This window comes from Oryzias latipes, chromosome 15 (genome assembly GCF_053564925.1).
Source record: "Oryzias latipes strain Hd-rR chromosome 15, Olatipes_Hd-rR_3.1".
Lineage (NCBI taxonomy): Eukaryota > Metazoa > Chordata > Actinopteri > Beloniformes > Adrianichthyidae > Oryzias > Oryzias latipes.
This window is the reverse complement of record NC_136251.1, coordinates 3916545-3938796: the sequence shown is the minus strand read 5'-3', so window position 1 is coordinate 3938796 and position 22252 is coordinate 3916545. Positions and strand designations below refer to the sequence as shown.

At 39.8% G+C, this 22252-nt stretch overlaps 1 protein-coding gene across 3 annotated transcripts in view; it reads right to left on the bottom strand.

The window, feature by feature from the left end:
* The window catches only part of LOC101156601 (gamma-aminobutyric acid receptor subunit pi), a 130588-nt gene that overhangs the window by 16913 nt on the left and 91423 nt on the right, over positions 1-22252 (bottom strand). For all 3 annotated transcript variants that reach the window (XM_078932085.1, XM_004076879.5, XM_020709248.3), the window contains exons 3-5: positions 8840-8952; positions 4054-4121; positions 1874-2091 (exon numbers count right to left, since the gene is read on the bottom strand). In XM_078932085.1, coding sequence (XP_078788211.1) covers positions 1874-2091; positions 4054-4121; positions 8840-8952 — 399 coding nt within the window. The remainder of the gene's footprint in view (positions 1-1873; positions 2092-4053; positions 4122-8839; positions 8953-22252) is intronic.

Below are 22252 nucleotides of genomic sequence, written 5' to 3'. Positions count from 1 at the left end.
GATTCATTTTTACATGAAACCAGAACAGAAACAGCCTAAAAACATGATCATGTTTTGGATTCTCGTCATTGACAGTAAAGATGCAGCACTCTCATGAGGGGGGGGGGTTTTCAGCTCAACACCGGCTCTGTCATGTTACAAAGACACTACTAGTAAAGTTCCATACAACGGGCCTCTTATTATATGTATTAAATACAGTTTATATGAATGTTCTATGAATTCATTTTGTTGCATTCATCCTCCACGTCTTAAAGTTTGCACCGTCTGACTTTAAACCGTGATCACATGTAGACGACACACGGAACAGCCCTTTAATCATTTAGTATTGATCATTGATCATCAGTGTGTAACAACACCGCCGTCTCCCAATCAACCCTTTTTCTTAAAGTTTCTGTTGCTGCTGTTAGTCCAACAGGTTTATCCTCCAGTTCAGCCTGGATCCTGGTAAAAATCCTCACGTTCCGCTGCTGCATCAGCCAAAAACTGAAAGCTACACGGAGGCAACTAGCCTACAGGGGGGTGTAGGGTAGGGGGCACTTCTAACTTTTTTTTCTCCCAACCTCGGGAAAGAAGTTTTTCTTTGCTTGCTGCTGTTTTCACATCTGTGCTTTGCTAGAGATGGGTGGGCTGACCTTACTCCAAACAACAGAAGCCCAAGAAAGCGGAAAGCTGGGAAAATAAAATCCAGATTTTCACAAAAATAAATGGTCTTAAACAACAAATCTGAATTAATCAATAAAAATGATTTATGGCACGCCTTAGCTCAAACACTTCCACTGCTGCATCAGGGATCCTAAACCATTTCTAAAAATGGACTCCAACACATCCTCTGTTTGGATTCTTGGATCTTGGTCCTCACATGCTGCCTGGAGGAGATGAAGGCACGATAACCTCCTTCAGCCAACTTCTTCTCCTTTTCGTCTTTTTTGTCTTCAGTGTGTCGTCACAGCATTCAGCTTCCTCCATCTATCCCTGTCTTCTTCACCCTCTAACACCAGCTACACTATATTACCAAAAGTATTGGCTCAGCCATCCAAATAAACCACTTGAACTAACTACAGGTGTATCAAATCATCACTCAGTCATCCAGACTGTTTTCACAAACATTTGTGAAAGAATATTCCGCTCTCAGGAGCTCCGTGAATTCCAGCCTGGAACTGTCATTGGACGCCACCTGTACCACAGATCCAGTGGTGAAATGTCCTCTCTCCTAAATCTACAGTCAGCTGTCAGCTCTATCAGAACAACATGGAAGAGTTTGGGAACAACAGCAACTCAGACACCAAGTGGTAGACCACAAACTGATGGAGAGGAGTCAGCGGATGCTGAAGCACAAAGAGGTCACCGACTTTCTACACAGTCAAATGCTCCAAACTTCATGTGACCTTCAGATTAGTCCAAGTCCAGCACACATAGAGATTGATGGAATGGGTTTCCATGACCAAGCAGCTGCATCCAGACACACATCACTGAGTGCAATGCAAAGTGTCTCTATGTTAATTTTGTATCTGTTTTATCTGTTTTTTTACAGGACTTTTGGAAGTTCTTTAACCCTTTAAGACCAAGGCGGTTGAGGTTCTCAGTGTTAAACAACACGTTCACTGCAGATAAATTTATCTTTTTTTTTTCTATCTTTTTTACAGGTTCTTCCTGGACTCGTTTGGCTCAAGAACCTCAAGAAGATGACTTTCTTGTTGTTCTCTGACAGTGCTGTACTCAAATAATAGTGAGACACAGTTTCTTGCATTGCAAACATACTCAGCCCGTCCAACACATTCTCCTTTACCCTTCTTTATTCCCAGGCCTACTTCTGTTCTTTTGTCTTTACTACAAAATACATACCCTAACAGAATCAAACAATCAGCTAGCCTACCTCAGAGCATAAAGGACTGTCCCGTTGGGGAAGATGCGGATCAGTCTGTTCTCCACAGTGATGTCATGTAGGAAAGATTTCTTGGAATCAACAATAAAAGTGTCAGGGACCCAGAGGAGCTCCACCAGTCGCCCGTCAAGGCTCAGGCTCTTGTTGCCCTCGAACACTAAACGCTCGTCGGTCCAGCGCTGGCGAAGAAAGATGGTGGCTGTGTAGTCCTGAAGAAAGAGCGCAAACAAACTCCTCAATGATTTGCTGACAGGGATATAAGTATTTTCCAAAGTAAATTTTGGAACTCATCAAGAAACATTCATTCTTTACAACTAGTTTATTCAGACTTTTTGTTTTCACAGTGTTTGCATTTGGATAGAAGGACTAATAAGTCATTCTTTTTCTGATGTGGCCGTATGTAAAGTAACTAGCCGTACAGAAGAATAAAACCAAAGCTCTTTTATGTCACCCAGGTCAACTTGTCCTGGTCAGGGATTACTGGGTTGCTGGAGGCCACACAACTACTTTCTGATAAAGGTGGGGTACACCCTGGCAGAGGTTTGTGACCTGAGCCTCTGTAGCCACTTGTGGCACTTTTACCACTCTATTGTGGCCGAGGAAAAAAAATATCATGCTGTTTTTAAGCCTAAGCCTTTTAAGTAAACTGTTTCCATATATATGTTTACATATCAACTTCAGCACACTAAAGAATGATTTTTTAAATGAAATATGAATTATTTTTCGTGAGTTCATTTTCCTACCCAGAAGTAAAATGACTCGACCTCTGAGGCACCGCCTTTTGCTCCTTGTGGGTGACGCCCATTTCCTGACCATGACACAGGAATGAACATTATAATACACCTAGAAGCTCAAAATCTTGATTTTGCATATGTGTTCTTTAAGGTTAGGGTTGTGTAAAGTTGTTTTAATGGTGCTATTAATATTACATTAAATAAAGAAGCCTTGTGTGATCTATCATTCCTCCAGACTGCACAAATAACACTGAAGTAAATGATAGAAAAAAGTTTGATCTTCTTTATGCTCTGTTTATTATTATACGATTAAGAGAGCAAATTATCTTAAGCTGTAAAACAATGTTTAGTTATTACACAACGGGGAAAGTTGTACATACGTCTTTTTTTTTCTTTTGGATCTGTAATCAAAGAAGTCATATTTATTCATGGAAACATTAGTGAGTAGGGAAAATAATTATGGTCCACCAAAGTAGACTTACCTGTACATAAAACTAAAGAATGTGTCTTTGTTGACCTCTGTTCTTCACTTTTTCATATTGAAATGAATTGCTGCAGCAGATGACCCTTTGTAGCACAATTTGTCTTATTTCTATAGGAATGAATATGTGCCTTTGTAAAGAGTAAAAACCAAAGCCATTATATTTCCATGGTTTAGTCAAAAGAGCAAAAGTTTAGCTCTAAATTGAAAAGACAGTTACATAAACACAGCAGGGTTGTATTTTTCTAAAGGGTGAAACAAGATTTTGTGGCCTTTAATAAGTTTTGGTCAATGAGAAACTGGCCTCAAAAGCTATTTTAGTGATGAAGGTTGCAGACCCCTGGCCTGGACGATGTGCCAGTCCATTGCAGGCCACTCCCACAACCACACACAGTCACATTCATACCTAAGGGGGGGAATTAAAACAAGAACCAAACCTTGAACTTCTCTAAATAAAGACTCTCTTAATCTTTATCTAAAAGAAACACTGTAAAACTTTGGGTGGATTTTAGGTTAATGTGTGTAGTCATTAAATTGTTTATTTTTGCTAAATGTTGAACATTTAGTATTTTTGCTCTAAATCCTGTGTGGTCCTGCACGACATAACCTCTTATTCATCTCTATATCTTCGCATGTAGTAAAATGACAATAAAACTCAACTTAAACTATTAAATGGGTGCATTATAAACCTAATTTTAGGAAAATTGTCAAATGTATGTGTTTCCTTTTCATCAAAAGAAGCAGCTAATGGCCAAAGGTTTGCCAGACCCTTTCCCTTCATCTTGTAGCTACTCTGTCACCCATCATGGCAAAAGTTCTACGGAGCAAAGCATCTATCTACCAACGGGACTTCTCTGTAGCTCACACTGTATATATGTCAAATGTTTAACCCATAGAAGGAAACAAAACAGAAAAGAGTCATTAAACATAAAAAATAAGTATATAAAAAATCTTACCATGTTGATCTCTGAGATGGTGTCAATACTGGCGATATCCAAACTCATGCCCACAGTTACAGGACCATCTAGAAGAAGGGCAAATAAATATTTATATTAAAATCTACTATTGTTCATTTAGGTAATTAAAAGCAGTAAAAACATATTTACAACTATCTTTGCGAACATTTCCTAAGGAGTGTTTAGTATTAGGCTGAACGTTCTTTGAGGGAAGTTTTTTTCATAAAATCTTAAATACTTGTATATAAAACTTAAGATTTACGCCTTTTGTAAGTCTTTATTGCAAAGCCAGCTGGAAAATAACTGCATATTTGACATTTTACTATTTTGTGTTAGTTTTATTGTTGTGCTTCATATTTTTCTAAGACGTACTTTCTTCCTTATGCCTTACTCACATGCACGTGTAGGGGGTTAACCTGAATGGGTGCTGCAGGTTTTTGGGATGTCTGGATCTGGTAGAGAAGACTGGCTGCATCTCTAGTGGAGAGCAGGTGTGTTGCAGTTCCCCTGAGCCTCATGCAGCCAATGTAACCCTTGTGCTATCCTTTGACCCCACCCTCACATTGACATGTTCTCCCTACCATGACAAAGGGATGCGGGGTTAACAGCTAAACACCCCTTTCAAAATGGTTTCAGCTGAACATTCAAAATGGCTGCCAAGCAGCTTAACAAACATTTGTCCAAACATGCCCTGGTGAGAAGCAGGTGAGCAGAAAAACAGGTAAAATCAGGTGGACACAAGTTGACACACACAAGCAACAAATGCCACTTTGTTACAGTGACCTTAGAAACAACTCCAGTCATTAGTACGTTAGTATGTTAGTAAGATGCGAGTACTGTCTCCTAACTGACCGTGCACGAATGCTGCACACACGGGCTGTGCAGGTGATACATACATGGCCGTCGGATGACCACAAAAACTACACTCTGATAGTTATTTATTATGTTTTACTAGTTATAAATTAGACACTCTGTCGACTTTCCTGATTTGTAACAGTCAGGCTGAGAGCAGGAAGGACACAAGAAGCGCTCACTTGTCACATAAAAAAGCACTAACGGACTATTTGGGGGTCAAAATGATGAAAAATCTGTACGAAACGCCTGTGTCTCACCAACTTTCCCAAGTGTTGTGTAAGTGTTCACTTGTTGTCCCCGGCATGCCCGTATAAAGAAAGTGTGCTTGAATATTTTCACTCTACAGGTCTTCTAAAGTGGTCTTGATATTTTGTGCAGACCACCAGTGCTCCGTACCATTTGGCCCAATTTATGCCCACAAACAGCCCATGTGTAGTCATATTTGTAGTTTAACAAAGGCTTTTATATAACTTTTTTTTTTCTTGACACATTGTATACATAAGAGTTTTTAATTTTATTGTCAGCTGAAATCTTTATTTCCTCGCAGTGTATAGAAGTAACTGTTTATGTTCTCTGCTAAATCTGTCTGGTATTTTTAAACACATGTCTGTATTAATTACTTGTGTCCTTTATTAATATTTATCGAATGTAGACAGAGCCCTTTTCCACAAACCAAATAGTTTTAATAACATGAAAACGAAACGCCCGCTGGCGTTCCAAACAGGAAGTACCCACTGGTTCCAAGAAGCCAAAATTCCATAGAGAAGTGAACAGCTGCTTCTCAGTCATTCTATTGTTCAGAATAACCATTCTGGATCTGATACATTTTTTAACATGTTCTTGATAAACCATAATATTTTTCCACTACATTTTTTGTTCAAGTAATATACTGGCCGATCAGATGCCTGGATAAAAGCATGTGCTCTTGCATTAAACATTTCAAGGGTTTGATGACAGATTATCCAAAGCTAGCTTTCAGTGGAAGGGCTGTGGAGTGTGGAAAGCGTAACATGCTCATTCCTGATTGGTGAGAGTGGTTGACATAGAAATGTGATCTCAGACCAACTCTGACCAATCACTGCTACCTGACGATTTCTGGTTCCAACATGGTGACATTGACTGTGCTCTTATACAGTCAATGAAAAGCACAAATCAAAATGCCCAGGTTGCTTAATAATCCTTTTTTTTATTAACCCATTGAAGTCCCACTTCGATCACATTTTGATCTATTTTCAAGGCATTTAAATTAAATTAGTCTCTGAGTTCTGGGCAGGATTGTTAGAGCAGAAGTAAGCCTTCTCATAGTTCATTTGTTTTCACTCCCTCCTGCTAGCTTACAGCTCCTCACACCCCCAACCTAATTCAGAATTCCGAACTCTGTCTCCCCGTCTGGTCACCAGCAGGAAACATCTTCAGAGTTCTAGCCACACTCCCTGAATGCTGCTCATCTGACTCTCATTCACTCAATCAGCCACAGCATACTTAAGCTCTGCACTGAGCTCAAGTATTGTTTGTGCCACTCTGCCTTCATTACCGAGCGTTACATCTGGACCTGATCTTCTGTCTTCTGACCCTGACTCCGTTTGTCTGCCGCCTGTCCGACCCTCGCCTGGATTTTGACCGTCCTGTCTCTCCTCTGATGATCTCATGCCCGTTATTGACTCCTGCCTTCCTGACTCTGATTTGGCTTTGTGGACTTTTACCTGAGCTAATAAACCTGCATTTGGATCCAGCCGTCTGCCTGTTCTTGTGACACTAACATTGGTGGTGCAACAAAAACAGCGAGCAATACTGTTGCTATGCAGTCGTACAGTTTAGATCCAGATTCCAGCTCAGACAAGGAAAACGAAGACGTTCATGGATCTGTCACGAACTGGTGGTGGAGGACCCAAATGCAGGAGACCAAGCTTGGTGACAGGAACTAAAACATTTAATAGGCAAACTGAAACATGACAAAAATATGAGCAGAAACAAAACTGTGACACAGCAGAGCAGATGACCTGACAAGGAAGAACAGAAACCAAGACACTTAAATAGGCTGAGGGTAATTAACTGAACTGAAGACAGCTGTGGATCATGAACCTAAAGGTGGAGTGACTGACAAAGAAAACCAAAAACATGACCAAGAACAAAACCACTGAATCCTTACAGGATCTAATTGTCTGCCTGTGGATACATCAGAATGGAGCGGAGCAGGGAGCTTGTGGTCCACCGTTTTCATCGGAGTTGGTCTTTCAGGACTTTCATGTCTTTTCAAAACATGAATGGTGTATTTAAAATTAAAATTGTTATTCAAAAGTGTTCTGTTATCAAAATGTGAAGGATGGTGGACTGTTTGTTCTCAATGCAATGTTTAAGCTACGTTCATACCAGGCATGTGCGCATGTTCAAGAACGTGCTAAACATGCATTCTTGAACATGCATGAAGCCCATGATGGTCACACTGGACTGTTGCTACCCAATACTAACTTAGTGCAGAATGCAGATGCGGTGTAAATCTCGTGAATCTTTCCTCAGGCTTTGTCTTTCACTGCTCTTTTCTGATATATGACAGACTTGGTGACACATAATTCTGGCCAGGCCATAACCGCAATTATTAGCCGGAAGTTTTGTACGGAGATCCCAAAAACGGACTTAAAAACCTGCATAGCGATGGGTGAACATAAGAGTTTTGAAAGTCTAACTCCAGACATAAGTAGAAATGGCAGAAGTGACAAAGTTTCGGTCTTTACTTTTTAAAGTTGGAATTCAAGGCGCACAGGTACATTTTAGTATTTTTGTTTTCCTGTTTTAACAACTTTAGCTTTTATCTGTCCTCATGAAGAGGCCCTTTAATGAGGTTCCAGATGGGATATAAAACTGTGTGAGCTTGTCAACAGTGCAGTTCTTTTTATGTTTCCATCAGCTTCACGCTGCCAGCACAGTAATAGAACACCGAGTTGTCCTACTTGATGGAAGGAACGTGTGCACTGTTAGTCTTTTCTAATTAAATCACTTATCTATCATGATTTATCTTTAGACTCCAGCCAAGAATGGTTCTAAAGGCAGAATTTCAAAGGAGGCAGGTTTTACAGACATAAACACTGCTCTCGAAGAAAAAATACTTTTACAAATGACTACTTTTCTGTATTTTTTATTAGTTTCTTTTTTCCTTCCTGGTCTCATTGTTGAATCAGTCTCTCTAAACTTATAGTTTAATCATGAAAATGATGGATTTTATTTCTGTTCCCTTCAGCTTTTTTTTTTTTTGCTATGCATCCACATGATAGTTGCGTTTGGGAGCGACTTGTGAGTCAAAAGTGATGATGTAGTTATTAAAAAGGGTAACAGATCTACAACTGCAGCACATTTTCCTAACCTGTTAGCGATGCCCGAGGCCGTGTGGACCAAGAGGGATGCTTACTCGTGTTGAAACATAAATTATGCATTCAATACTGAAAACCCTAGAAGTAAAAATGCCAATACACATGTGAGGGTGTTTTTCTGATGAAGTCTTTGGCAGCGCTACAAAAATGAAAATGATTTTACACCAACATTTGCTTTGGGGAAGGATATAGTTAGAAAATAAAATCCTTGTTCTATGAAATTCATTCATAGTTTAATTACTCAAAGCCTAAAATGCTGCCATAATTCAAACCACAATTGGTATAACAAATTGTAGCTAAACTTCTAAAATAGTATTTACAGCTTTTTTTTCTTTATGCATTTTTTTTAGCTGAAGACAGACAGATGAAAACAAGACCCCAAAATAAAGTCATTTCCTTCTGCATTCCAGTGTGGCTTTGGAGGAACCAAAGCTAATGCTGTATTTAAGAAAATGTTCTAAAAGTAAAAAAATGTTACATTTAATTCTTAATGGTGACATGCATTACAATTGAAACTCTTCCTGTTGAAGCATTTTCATGTGTGTGCATCTTTGGGGTTTCCTTACTGTCAAAGAAAGGTCGAAGGTATTTGTTGTATCCCTTCATCAACCTGTGAATCGTAGGAGGAAGGATCTCTCCTTCCTTCATTTCCGCGCTGAGCAACGAGTTCTCCAACAACCTGGAAGATGCAGAGGAAACCTCAAATTAAAGTTTGTACTTCTTTTGCTTGCAGAGGATGTTTTTTTCTTCTGCTCTGGTAAAACCTGCAGGTTCAGTAGCAAATGTTGTGAAGCATCTAAGAAAAGGTTTGAAAAAGTCAACCTTCAACAAAAAGATGAACAGAAAAGGACAAAATGAGTATTTTAATTAATAATAACGGTATGTCTTCCTATGACTTCCATCCCCTCGTGCCTTTGATGTTGATGCTTTTCTTCCTCATATATTTTTCATACTTTTCTCATATGTTGGTGTGTCCTGAAGACACTGAGGAGAAAGAAAACCATTGTGTTGCTGATAACTGCACCTTCCTGTTACGTATTTGCTTTTGGCTTTAAATCTGCTTCAGAAAACAGCGAGTTTGCGCTGCAGAGACAATGCTCCAGGGAGCTGCAGTGATGTAAGAGAAGCTCAGAGCAGGCAAAGCGCCATATTCAGAGCCAGACAAGAATTTGTCTCAGAATGAGAATGCTCGTTTTCCATGTCACCTATTTGGAAAAAAAATCACACAAAAAAACGCACTTAACATGAAACGTATTCTCAACTTTTTATTTTTTTTTATTTTTGGCACCCAATCATGTATGACATCAGGGGTGGAAGGGGAGATGGTGGAGGAAGACACTGAATCTTTTTTTTAAAGAACATTTTCAAAATTATTCCTCATTTATTACATTTTATGAAATTATTTCAGTTAACACAGAACAATAAAGAAAAATATGATAAAAACGGTGCCATGTGTTGGCTGGAACTAATTACCAGAATATAATGTCTTGTATCAGCAGCAGTGAAAAGGAGCCAAAAATGAAAAAAAGCAGAATGCTTTCAGGAATCATCATCTCATTATGACCACTCATTGCTGTGCATTTCATTTTTCATTAAAAATCAAAAACTATAATTAAATGTCTTTAAGAATGTAATTTCTTACCTATTGCAACATATCAGTTCATTCTTTTCATCAGCTGGACCCATTTAAATACATGACAGTGCACATGGAGAGAGAAGCATTTTCCATTAAAGGTTGAACAGAAACCAGTCTGCTTTGCTGTAGCTGAAAGATTTGGTGCATTAGCCACTTAGGAAAAGCTGTCTTCTGCATTTTCTAAAAGCACTCTGGTCCTTCTCACATCATGAAATGTGCTTACAGATCACCGTGATTAGACCCACTGTTAAATCCATTATTGCACACAATGCATCAAAGCTTCAACTCATTTCAGGACTTTCATTACAATGGCACTCATTCCCTAATAGCTCATTTAAACTCTATTAAATGTAATCAGAGTGTATCAAATTAAAGAGTAAGAATATGTTATTGCAACAATGGGAGAATTGGAAACATACTACCAGGGTGCCACTTCAGACATAAAAGCTCAAGTTTTTGGCCATTTTCTACTCTTAAAATAATACAGAAAAAAACAACAATAGAGTTAGAGTTTTGTTAGTTGTCTATACCTGGGTGGGAAAAATTTGTTCTCTGCATTTAACCGTGCTGACATCTCAATACTAAAAAGACGGTATGTATGTTTTTTTTTCACGTCAGCCAACAAGGGAAGAACAACCATCTGTAGTGGTCAATGGAGAGCGATTGGAAGTCGTACAACAATTCAAGTATCTTAGCTTAATCTTCGATTCAAACTTAACTTTTAAAGATCATGTAAAGAAAATATGCAATATTGTCAAATTTAATCTGTCAAATTTTAAGTGAATAAGGTCTTCTGTGACTACTGAGGCAGCAAAGGTTTATATGCATTCATTGATTTTTAGTCATATAACTTATTGTCTCACTGCATGATCCCAGACAAATGAAAGCACTTTGAAACCCCTCAAGTCTCTGTTTAAGGGAACCCTGAAGATTTTAGACAAAAAGCCTCTGAGTTATCATTACTGTGACATTTTAACTAAGTATGGCACAGGGGTTCTCAAAGTGCGGCCCGGGGGCCAATGGCGGCCTGCCGGAAGATTTTTTGTGGCCCTCAATAAAAGAGAGCCAGAGCAGGTTCTTTTAAGGGAAAAATGTTGTGTTGGCGAGGAGAAAAGGTGCTTTCAGGCTAAGTGGACAAATGCTTACTTTGTTCTACCTCATGGATAAAGTCATGTGCCGGATTTGCAAGCAGGTAAATGTAATGCTCAAAGAATTCAATAAAAAATAAAGTAGCTGACATTGTTTGTCCAGAGCAGAAGAAAAAGTTTAAAGAAATAAGTCTGTCAAGTGTTACAATTACTAGACGAGTAGAAGATCTGGACAGAAACCTCCGACCACAACTGGGAAACCATCTGGAGGGCCTGGTTAACTGTACAAATGACACTTGGTCATTAAAGTTTTTAAAAACAACTTTTTCTGTTTATCCACCTTTTTCACCAAAATTGGCCCCCAGTCTAATGCCGAGTTACATATTTGGCTACAAAAACTTTGAGAACCCCTGAAATAGCGTAATGGATTTTGAAAGTTAGAAAATGTCCATGGATGCCTGTCTCGTTTTTAAAAATGTAAATGGGCTGGCCCCTTCCCCCATTATTAGATTTTATAAGCAAAAAAGCAAATGTTGGAATAGGCACCACGTCTTTAACTCAAGGGGACTGTAATGTACAAAGGGGAAGGACTAAATTTAGCCAAACAGTGGTGTCAATCAGAGGAACAAAGTTATGGAATACGCTGCCACAGCACATTAGAAACTGGGAAAACTATCCTACCTTCCAAACAAGTCTTAAACAATGGCTGAAAACAAACCAGTCCTGCAAACATTGATGATAAATAATCTTTGTACATATCATTATCACTTATATTGTGCTATTGTATTGTGTTGTACTGTAAATGTAATTGTTGAACCTTTTATCCTGCCTTAGGACAACGGATGAAATTTAGCTCCTGTGCTAACTCTGGCATATTTATGTTGAAGCAGCTGCTAAAACATTGTTTAATATGCACTATCCTCATTGAAATAAATAAAATAAATTAATCCATCCCCTAGGGAACAGTGAGCTGCAATCACAGCTGCACTTGGGAACCATTTAGTGGTTTAAGATCTGAGAAGATCTAGCATGAGCAGAACTGGCTTTGACATTTTACTGTAAAGAAAAACAAAAGGCTTTATATTTTTGAGCCCTACAGATTCTAAAATTCATCATATACATGGCACCAATTTAATTTATAAGAGTTTAGGCGAGGAGCTCATTGGGGAAGAAGCAAATGCAAAACACTGCTTTCACATTCTGTGTCATCGTACTCTGTGATAAAACCTTTTTCCCACCTCACTCACATTCATCTCCATCCATCAGAATCCCGGCATATGAAAATGTCCGTCCTGTAGCATCAAGCCCAGAAGTAATCCCAAAACCCATCCATATTTTCCAAGAGTTACAGTATTGCTGTGTTTAAAATGAAGAGAATTAACCCCACGCACATAGAGGGTGCAGGATTGCTATTTTTGACATGCTTTACCAAGTCACAATCAAAGATCACATTCAAATGAAATATATTTTGAGAGTTTTTCCTGCTATTTCAAATGGATCACAGTTTTTGTACTACATGACACATGCATAATTTGATATATTGTTAAATACTTTGTAGTTCCCAGTGGATTAATTGACTGCTCTACTTGCATATTTTAGACGGATCTAAGATGCTACACATAGCAGGCTAACCTTTCAGATGGCTCACAGATTCAATCCCTAACTTTCTACACAATCGTGTGACTCGGCAGAGTCTGCACCAGTCTTTTCTTCTCACCATCTGACTCAGGCTACAGCTGAAGTTGACTTTAATCTATTACGGAACAGCAATGAGAGGATGAAGCAGGGCGACACGCCGCCTGGTCCCCTCACACACCATCTACTTCAAACCGATCTAAATAATCTCTGCCAACAACAGCATAAGATTATCATGCAGTTTTCTCTCTCTAAAAATGACATGTGCTCGATAATGAGTGCTGCAAGTCTTGCACACAGAAGATGACACAGTAATGTCATGTTAGCTTTGGTAGTCCTTTATTTTGGAAGGCATTAAAAGAACCAGCAGAAACCCCACCACTGGAAAAACAGAGGAATCCTTCATAGCTTTCCTTCTGTGACCACATTAACCACATAATCAAGTTGTCATCTGGTTGATTTGTAAAACCGTCTATGGCATGAAAATGGAATTTAAACCAAAAATGTCCAAGTGAAGGCTGTTGTTGTTTTCTTTTAAATAGAACAGATAATTAAACCTGACTCCATTTTCCCATTTCTTTGATTCATAAATAAAGCCATAAATCAACAAAAGGATTTGTTTTATCGTTTCCCAACTTTGAAGACAGCAGTGACATCAAACAGAGACAGACCTTTACCTCTTGTAATGATGTGGGCCTCCACACTCTCTCTGCTCAGTCTTTTATCATTTAAAGCCCTGTTTGTTCTGCAGATCTTATGTGCCACCAACCAACATGTGTTTAAAAATAAGAATGCTGTATTGTAAGATCTATCATTTAGTATAGATACATATAAGCGGATCAATTATTAAATCCACCTTTTCTGCACAGAATCCACCAAGTCATGAAATTTTAATATTTTGGATGCAGAAAACATAAAACTAAGAAAATAGTTTAACATCAGACTCACATTGAAACTGGGGCAGAAGTTCAGCCTCAGGCTATCGGTGTTGGAGGTTTTCGTTGCTGTAAAGCTGTTTAAGTCGTCATCAGAGCAGCGCATGGCGCTTTCATCTTGCTGTTGTGAAATGCTGGGAAATGTAGCTTTAACAAGGAGTGGCCTTTCAAGGACAGGTATCAACTGTGGCTACAGAAAGACCCTGAAATGATTTTTGCACCAGAAACCTGCAAAATGCAGACTTTGCTCCAAGTCCTTTGACAGAAGCAGCATGAGAGAAGCGATTTTTCAAGAACTCCAAAAGCAAAGAACTCCACACAGGTTGGACTCTACCCTCATCTGTTCATGAAAACTAGAAGATGAGCTGCAAATAAAAGCTGAAAAGACACCAAGTGTCCGTGTCACAGACATGATCCGTGTAGTTATGTAATTGTCACCATATCACCAGTCGGTTAGTTTTTCCTACTTTATCCACAAACATTAAAGAGCAGTCTTGGGAAAGTATTACATATTGACCAGGATGAACTGTTTAGTTATTTATTGTGTTTGTGAGTCAATCCCAATGACAGTATTGAGCACAAAGCAGCAATCAAAGTCTGTGGGTGACCTGCTGGACGCTCACGTTGTGGGTGTGGTCAACTTTGTCAACTTCGCTGTAATTTTTTCAGATTTATGCTATTGTTTCTTTCAGAATTCGTTTTCATATTTTTTAGGACTACAGTTGTAGTCTGTTCACTTTGAGAGAAAGAGGAATGGCATAAGTGATTTCTGTGGAGTTTGCTTTAACTCTACTGTAATGAGTTCTAGTGATGTTTAAGAGATTACCGGTATTTATGGTGAGTAACTGAGAAACTACTTTTGTTTGTCTGGGGTGTTTTCTTGTACTTCATTGATGTCCCTGCCTGCCTCTGCAGATTCACATCAAGGTAAACTCTGGCTGTAATTCTTTTCTGCATCACCACAGACTAAAATAAAGTGTTCATGCTGGTAAATAGAACTACATCCAACGTTTGGCTCTGAAATGTTTGTGGATAAAGTCAGTAGGAAGAATAAAACAGACCGATATGGTGACGAGCACATAAACTTAACGGATCATGTCTGTGACACGGACACTTTGTGGCTTTTCTACTTTGAATTGCAGCTCATCTTTTGGTTTTCATGAGCAGATGAGGTCAGTAAGTTTGTAGTTCTTTGCTTTTGTTGTTCACTGATTCTTGACAGTTGGGACAAAATATTTATTATATAAAAAGTATTTTGTATGGATATAAAATATGTAAGGGTTAACCGTCCTCCGCTTCGCGTCGGCCGGTTCAGGCTTCCACGGCGTGCGTTAAAAAGTAATAACCGCACACTTCGAAGGCCATTAACCCGAATTGAAAAGGCACTTGACTTTCCAGGCAATGAATACATTTGAAAACTAACAACTATCCAACACTGAGTTTGTGCTAGGCCTGCACAATATACCGCAAATTTATCGGTATTGCAATATCAAGCCGTGCTATATGCATATCGCAAAATACAGAGAAAATTGCAATAAGTAATTACCTTAAATGTGCTAAAACAATCTTATGGCAACTTGAAACATTTAATGAATCAAATAAATCCCTTTTTGCATTTCACCAATCAGATGGAGCCCTTCACGTTGTTGACCAATCAGATGGAGCCCTCTTATGTTAGACGTTAGCCTCCTGATGAGGGTCATTTGGAGGATAATTTTTAAACTATTGCACTGAAATGGGAATTATGTTTTTTGTTATTTTGCTCTTTGTTTATAAACCGCAAATTATATCGTTATCACAATATTAATCTCCAATATCGCGAGTTGTCCTCATATCGTGCAGCCCTAGTATGTGCTCTCCTCAAATTTGACTAATTCTAGAACTTTCAGAGGTTTTAATTCTTCTGGGGTCATCCTGAAAATGATCACCCGCTTCTTATCTCTATTTAGCAATTCCCAACTCAACCAACTAGAGAACTTATCTATGCTCATTTTCCCTCCACTGACTGTTGCTCATTAAGTAGGTCAGCTGTGATTCAGAGGTAGAGGCTATTCAATTCCCAGCTACCTCTGCTTCTTAATGAAGTGCGCCTGGGCAACACTGGACACTGAGACCTTATGCAGTTTGGAGTGTGTGTTAAAATGAGGACTAGACTAAAATGTTCCAACAAGTAAAACAAGATTACACAAGTGAAGTTCAGACTGTTTTATCTTCTTGCTTTAAATGAAATGACAAGCTTGTTAACGTGGCTCCAAGAACTTTAAAATTTCGTGGGCCTTCTTAGACCATACATGATTTTGCCTATTTCCCCTTCTCCCTGATTTCACTGCACTCCGCACTCATCCCCAGTTTTCTCTCCGTCATCCTTTTACCCTCATTCCTTCATGTACCCCTCTGTACACTCCCTTACCCTCCAAATCCCATTTCTGTACCCCATCAGATTTCCCCATTCCTTCCCACCACAGGCTGCTTCATGATGTCTGATATCTCTCATTAAATCCTTCTTGTGCAATCATTAGAAAGAGACTTCATATTAATAAGACCACTTATCAGTTACCTACTCCTCCCTGAATCACACTGAAAGGTACAATGAAGAATCATGTTTAAAAAAAAAAGCGTTCAGCCGGAGCACTCTGCCTGTTTCACCTGACTGTGTCAAATTGGCTTAGACAGTGGGGTGACTCTCCCAGCAGAATATCGCTATGCTGCGTAGAGTTTCACTCACATGGCTTGAAGCCTGTTGTTTCAGCTGGCAGGAACCTTGGATGGTAAAGCCCTGTTAGTAATGGTCCTGACAGCACTCCTCTTCTACCATGCTACATTTTCAATCTGGGTCACCCTGCGCGACCCCGTTTTACCCACACAAACAGTTTTGCTTAAGTTATTCTGTTTGTTTTTTACACAAGCACCAAATGATGTCAGCTGAACCAGATTGACTGAAGGTGAAACGTTTTTTTTTGATGGAAAGAAAGATGAATGAGATGACAAAATAGGATGAAAGAGAGCAACATATCAGGAAATCAATTTCTAATAACAGAAAGCCTAATGATGGCGACACACACATTTGTCATTGGTGCTCCTGAGAGTGTTAGAAAGCATCTTTGAGCAGAATGTTTACGGAGGCTTCTCATTCCTTCAGTCTCTTCACGTCCCCAGGCTACGTTTGGCTGTCTAAACCTTCAGCTACAGATAGGGATGAGACTGAGCTCTCAAACCTGCCAAACAGTCACTATCCACTGAGCTCTGACAATGAAAAAGAAAGGTAGCTCTTCAGAGTCTTCCAAGAACCACCATAGTCGTTAACATGGATAATTTATCAGATTTCCCAGGCAGTACTGTCATGAGATTGAGAGCCTAGATGCAACAGAGTCCTCTTTAAAAACATAAACAAGAATTTGTCATAGTTATGTAATGCGGTTCCCTTCTGTCCCTAGATGACAGAATGGTGAGGGGAGTACATATTTTTCAAAAAATATACATTGACAAACACAGCGTACCTGCCCACAAAGCTGCATATCAAGAATAGCGAGATGACAGAGTCAGTGCCAAAGTGAGCAGAACATCTGGAGTTTCTGAAATAAAGCTTTTGTTTGTCTGTAATACTCTTGTTGGAACAATGCATAGAAGTTTTTCTCATTTTTGCTTTTTATGCATTACCTAGATAAATGGGTGAAATAATCATGTTTGCAGAAGTGTGTTTGTCCAACTCTGTTTCACAGGAAGGTGGAGGTGAAGCCCTCGGGGGAAAACGACTATCTGTGCGTCTTCCCAGCATCCTCCTGAGAACTAGCGTGTTAGCTACGTCTAGAATGAATCGAAGGACCCTCTGTGTTAGTTTATCCATGAGAAAAGGCTTTGCAGGTCTGAAGCTGATGTGGGAAGATAGAAATGTCGTAATTAATGTTTTCTAATCGTGCTGTAGCTGTGCTTTCCTGTTCCCCCCTTTAGAGCACAGCGGATGTGTAACTTAGGGGAAACCCAAAACAACTTAATAAAGGAGAGAGAGGGACAGAATTTGCGCCAGAGTGGAGAGAGATTGTTGCTGGGTATGATCTCTGTTCGCTCTCCTCCTAAAAGGTACCTTGGTCTGTCGTTTTCTTTCCTTTTGTTGTTATTCTGATGTTGTAGGTTGGTTTAACCCAACAACTCTTTCAGAACAGAAGTTTTTGAGTTTGTGCAGCACATTAGCTTAGGTGCAATGTGCATTCTGGGTATTGAGGTCGACTGGGATCAGGACAGGTGGGAAGGCATTGGAAGGTGGAAGTAATTAAAATAAACATCGGCACATGCTTACACTGTATCAAACAGACACAGACTGCAATCCAAGCAACTGTAGCATTCACAACAGTCTCCCCCCACGGCAAGAAGGCCCAGGTCTGGGTGGGATCTTTCTGTGAGGAGGATGTCAGGGTATGTAGCCTTGGCTAGGTAAGTTCAGGAAGTTCTCTCAGGGCATATGTGGATTTTCTGACACAAAAAACCCTTTGTAGATTTATTGATGATGTTAAATTTCATTTAGTTTTTTGCTGTATTTCTTTTTCTATTATGCTTTTTTAACTTTACCTCTGTTTTATATTCTTATGTGTAGTTTCTTTCTTTTCAAATCTGTAGTTCATTCATTAACATCAGGACCAGATGAAAGAATGCTGTTTAAAAAGCATATAATTGTTACGTACAAACTACAGTCGGCGAGCCACAGTCTCTCTCCTCTGCTCCATTCTGATCATCCACTGTCAGACAAACAGATCCATGAAAGTCTTTGTTTTCCTGGTCTGAGCTGGAATCTGGATTAGAACTGTACGACTGGATAGCTCTGATTATGCTGCCATTTTTTTTGCACCGCTAATGTTAGCTTAAGGTTGTAAGCGGCTGTAAGCTAGTGCGCGAGAGTGTAAACAAAGGGTTGATAGGAAATCAATGCAGGCCGACTGCCGGCCAACAGTTCTGCCCACAACTCAGAGGTGAATTTCAGCCACTCTGCAGAAACTGTGTCCTAGAAAACAACACAGGTTTTTGGATTTTGTCTTAAAACGGCAAAATCATAATCTTGGAACGCTTTAAAATTGGATCAAAAGATGATTGGCATGGAACTTTGGTTTACGTTACATGCAGACGTAAACAAAAGTTGTAGAAGAAAAGAGGGCAAAAGAAATTCACCAAAAGGACAGCTAATAAATACGACTGAGTTTCAGGGCCACCCAAAAAAAATAAAAGTAAAATTACGAGATTTAAAGTCGTAAATTTATGGAAAAAAAACTCGTAAATTTAAGAGATTAAAGTGGAAGTGAGCGTGCAGAGCAGCAGGTGAACGCCGCGCAGCAGCAGAGCAGACCGACTAAACATAGTTGAACAGGTGAGCTGAATGTTTATTGACAACGTTCCAAATGTCTGGAAGCTCATTTGTTTGATCTACAATTTATTAATGTTTTATTTATTGATGGGTGGTTTTCAGGATCTCTGCAGCCCAATGAAGCCATCGGTGTCCCTGCGGCTGTTCACTTCAATCCTTTCTTCCTCCATTAAAGACAAGATCTCTACGTCTGTGTGACTGAGGAGGAGCACTTTTTCAACGTTCTAATGCTAATATAACAGACTGTTTTCTTTCCTTTTTATTGTTTTATGTTGAAACAGGATGTTTCCTCTGGAGGAGGGGGCGTATGTAACACTGTTTGGTGTTCGGATGACAGGTTCATGACGTAATGAGACAAATGGGTATGTGAATAAAAAGGAAAATAAAGTAGCGGTCCTCTACACCCAAACGTGCAAAAGGTTTAGAATCTCTTTGTTTTGTAACCCTTGTGCTACCCTAGGTACTTTAACATTGGGAGTTGGGTCATCTAGACCCACTAGACAGTGCTCTGAACCTTTCTTCTTCAATGATTTGTGATCTTCACTGGTGTCCATGGATTACATGAAATCTTTCCACCTTTATCCACCTTTGTCATGGTAGGGAGAACACGTCAATGTAAGGGTGGGGGGGTCATCTACGATAGCACAAGGGATAAACAGATCCGGGAATAAAGCTTCACAAAAGGCTCCACATATTTCATCTTCTAGCTAGGCTCCAATGAATGGAAAACGTTGGTGTTTCCTATGCCTTTTTCTCGTAAACTTACAAGATTTTAAGTCGTAAACTTACGAGATATAAACTCGTAAATTTAGATAAAAACCGTAATTAAAAAATTTTTTTTTTTTGTAAACTGGCCCCAAAACTCTGTCGTAAATAAACATGAACAAGTTTACACAAATGTTTACTCCCCATGTGGCGACTAAGCCTCACCAAAGAGGAGAAAATGTTCACAGCTGGCAAGTGGTAATTTTGGGACCCTTCAGAATAAAAGTCTATTGCGGTATATTTAATTTATATATTTATATATTTATTTATATGTGCTAGCTCCCTAATCAGTTTGAAAAAGTCATCATTTGCTTCTTAACTGCAGAGGGAAGAGAAATCAGGAATGCTCAAGGTGCCCCTGTTTGTCACCACCAAGGCCCCGTTCACTAATGAGTCCTCAGGGTGTTCTGCCCCTCTTACCTGTCTTCTAACAGTGAATTTCTAATTTATCTCTCCTTCCTCTTTCGTCTTCTTCTCACCAGGTAAACAGATTTCTGTCTGATGATGATTGGATTGAATAGATATATGTTCTTTTCAAAATGTGGGATCACAAATATCTAGTTTAATTAAGCATTGAAAAAAGGCTTTTAGCGCACCTGTACATTTTCTCTTTAATTAAATATTTTAATATCTAAGTAGCAAGGCCTTATTGGACTTAAATTCAGCTGCTTTGTTAGATCAGATCTGGTCCTGCAACAACTAACTTTGTTTTTTTTCTGTCCAGTGACAGATATTTCAGATGTTTGGTGCTCATCCATCATTGCTGCAGTTACTATCCTACCTTAATTATCTTACAATCGGTGTCCCTTTGTTTTTGTTTGTCTCTTTTTTGTCCTCTGAGAATCCACCTGGTTACAGAGTAGGGGTGGGAGAAATAATCGATTATTAGATGCATAGATTACAATAAATAAAAAGTTCTGAATCCTTTTATGATTTTAAACAAATTGATAATCAAAAAGTAGCAAGCAGAAATCACACTGTATGGTTAAATCCGGAGGAGAAGGAGTGGGAATCGTACTGGTGCTACCAGCGTGAGTGCAGCGTTAACAAGTTCTGTTGCGAGCACGTCCAATGGTCAAACAACCATGTTCCAAAGAAACCTCCATCGGAAAAGGCTAAGCGAATCTTCTTTCTCTTTCGGCTTTTCCCATCAGGGGTCGCCACAGCGAATCATCCTTTTCCACCTCACTCTATCATGGACATCTTCTACCCTAACATTAGCCAACTTCATGTCCTCTGTTAAGACATCCATGTATCTCCTCTTTGGCCGTCCTCTTGCCCTCCTGCCAGGCAGCTCCATCTCCAACATCCTTCTACCAATATATCCACTATCCCTCCTCTGAACATGTCCAAACCATCTCAGTCTGGCTTCTCTGACTTTGTCGCTAACACAGGCAACATGAGCCGTCCCTCTGATGTACTCGTTCCTTATCCTGTCTAACCTGGTCACTCCTAAGGAGAACCTCAACATCTTCATCTCCGCTACCTCCAAATCATCTTCTTGTCTCTGTCTCACTGCTACCGTCTCTAACCCATAGAGCAGAGCTGGTCTCACCACTGTCTTGTACACCTTTCCTTTGAGTCTTGCTGGCACTCTTCTGTCACACAACACTCCTGACACTTTCCTCCACCCGCTCCAACCTGCCTGCACTCGCCTCTTCACCTCTTTTCCACACTCCCCATCACACTGAACTGTTGACCCCAAGTACTTAAACTCCTGCACCTTCTCCACCTCAGCCCCCTGTAACCTAACGCTTCTACCTTGATCCCTCTCGTTCAGACACATGTATTCTGTCTTACTACGACTGACCTTCATGCCTCTTCTTTCCAGAGCAAACCTCCACCTCTCTAGCTGTTCCTCCACCTGCTCTCTACTCTCACTGCAAATTACAATGTCATCCGCAAACATCATTGTCCAGGGAGATTCCTGTCTTACCTCGTCTGTCAGCCTGTCCATCAGCATAGCAAACAAAAAAGGACTCAAAGCTGATCCTTGGTGTAGTCCCACCTCCACCTTGAACTCCTCTGTCTGACCTACAGCACATCTCACCACCGTCATACTTCTCTCATACATGTCCTGAACTACTCTGACATACTTCTCTGCCACTCCAGACGACCTCATACAGTACCACAGCTCCTCCCTCGGCACCCTGTCATACGCCTTCTCTAAATCTACGAACACACAATGCAGCTCCTTCTGACCTTCTCTGTACTTTTCCAACAACATTCTCAAAGCAAAAATGGCATCAGTGGTGCTCTTACGGGGCATGAAACCATACTGCTGCTCACAAATCTCCACCTTCTTCCTAAGCCTGGCTTCCACTACTCTTTCCCACAGCTTCATTGTGTGGCTCATCAACTTTATTCCTCTATAGTTGCTGCAGTTCTGCGTGTCACCCTTGTTCTTAAAGATCGGGACCAGAACGCTTCTCCTCCATTCCTCAGGCATCTTCTCACTCTCTAAAATCCTATTGAACAACCTTGTTAGAAATTCCACTGCTGTCTCTCCTAAGCACTTCCATACCTCCACAGGTACGTCATCAGGACCAACGGCCTTTCCGCTCTTCATC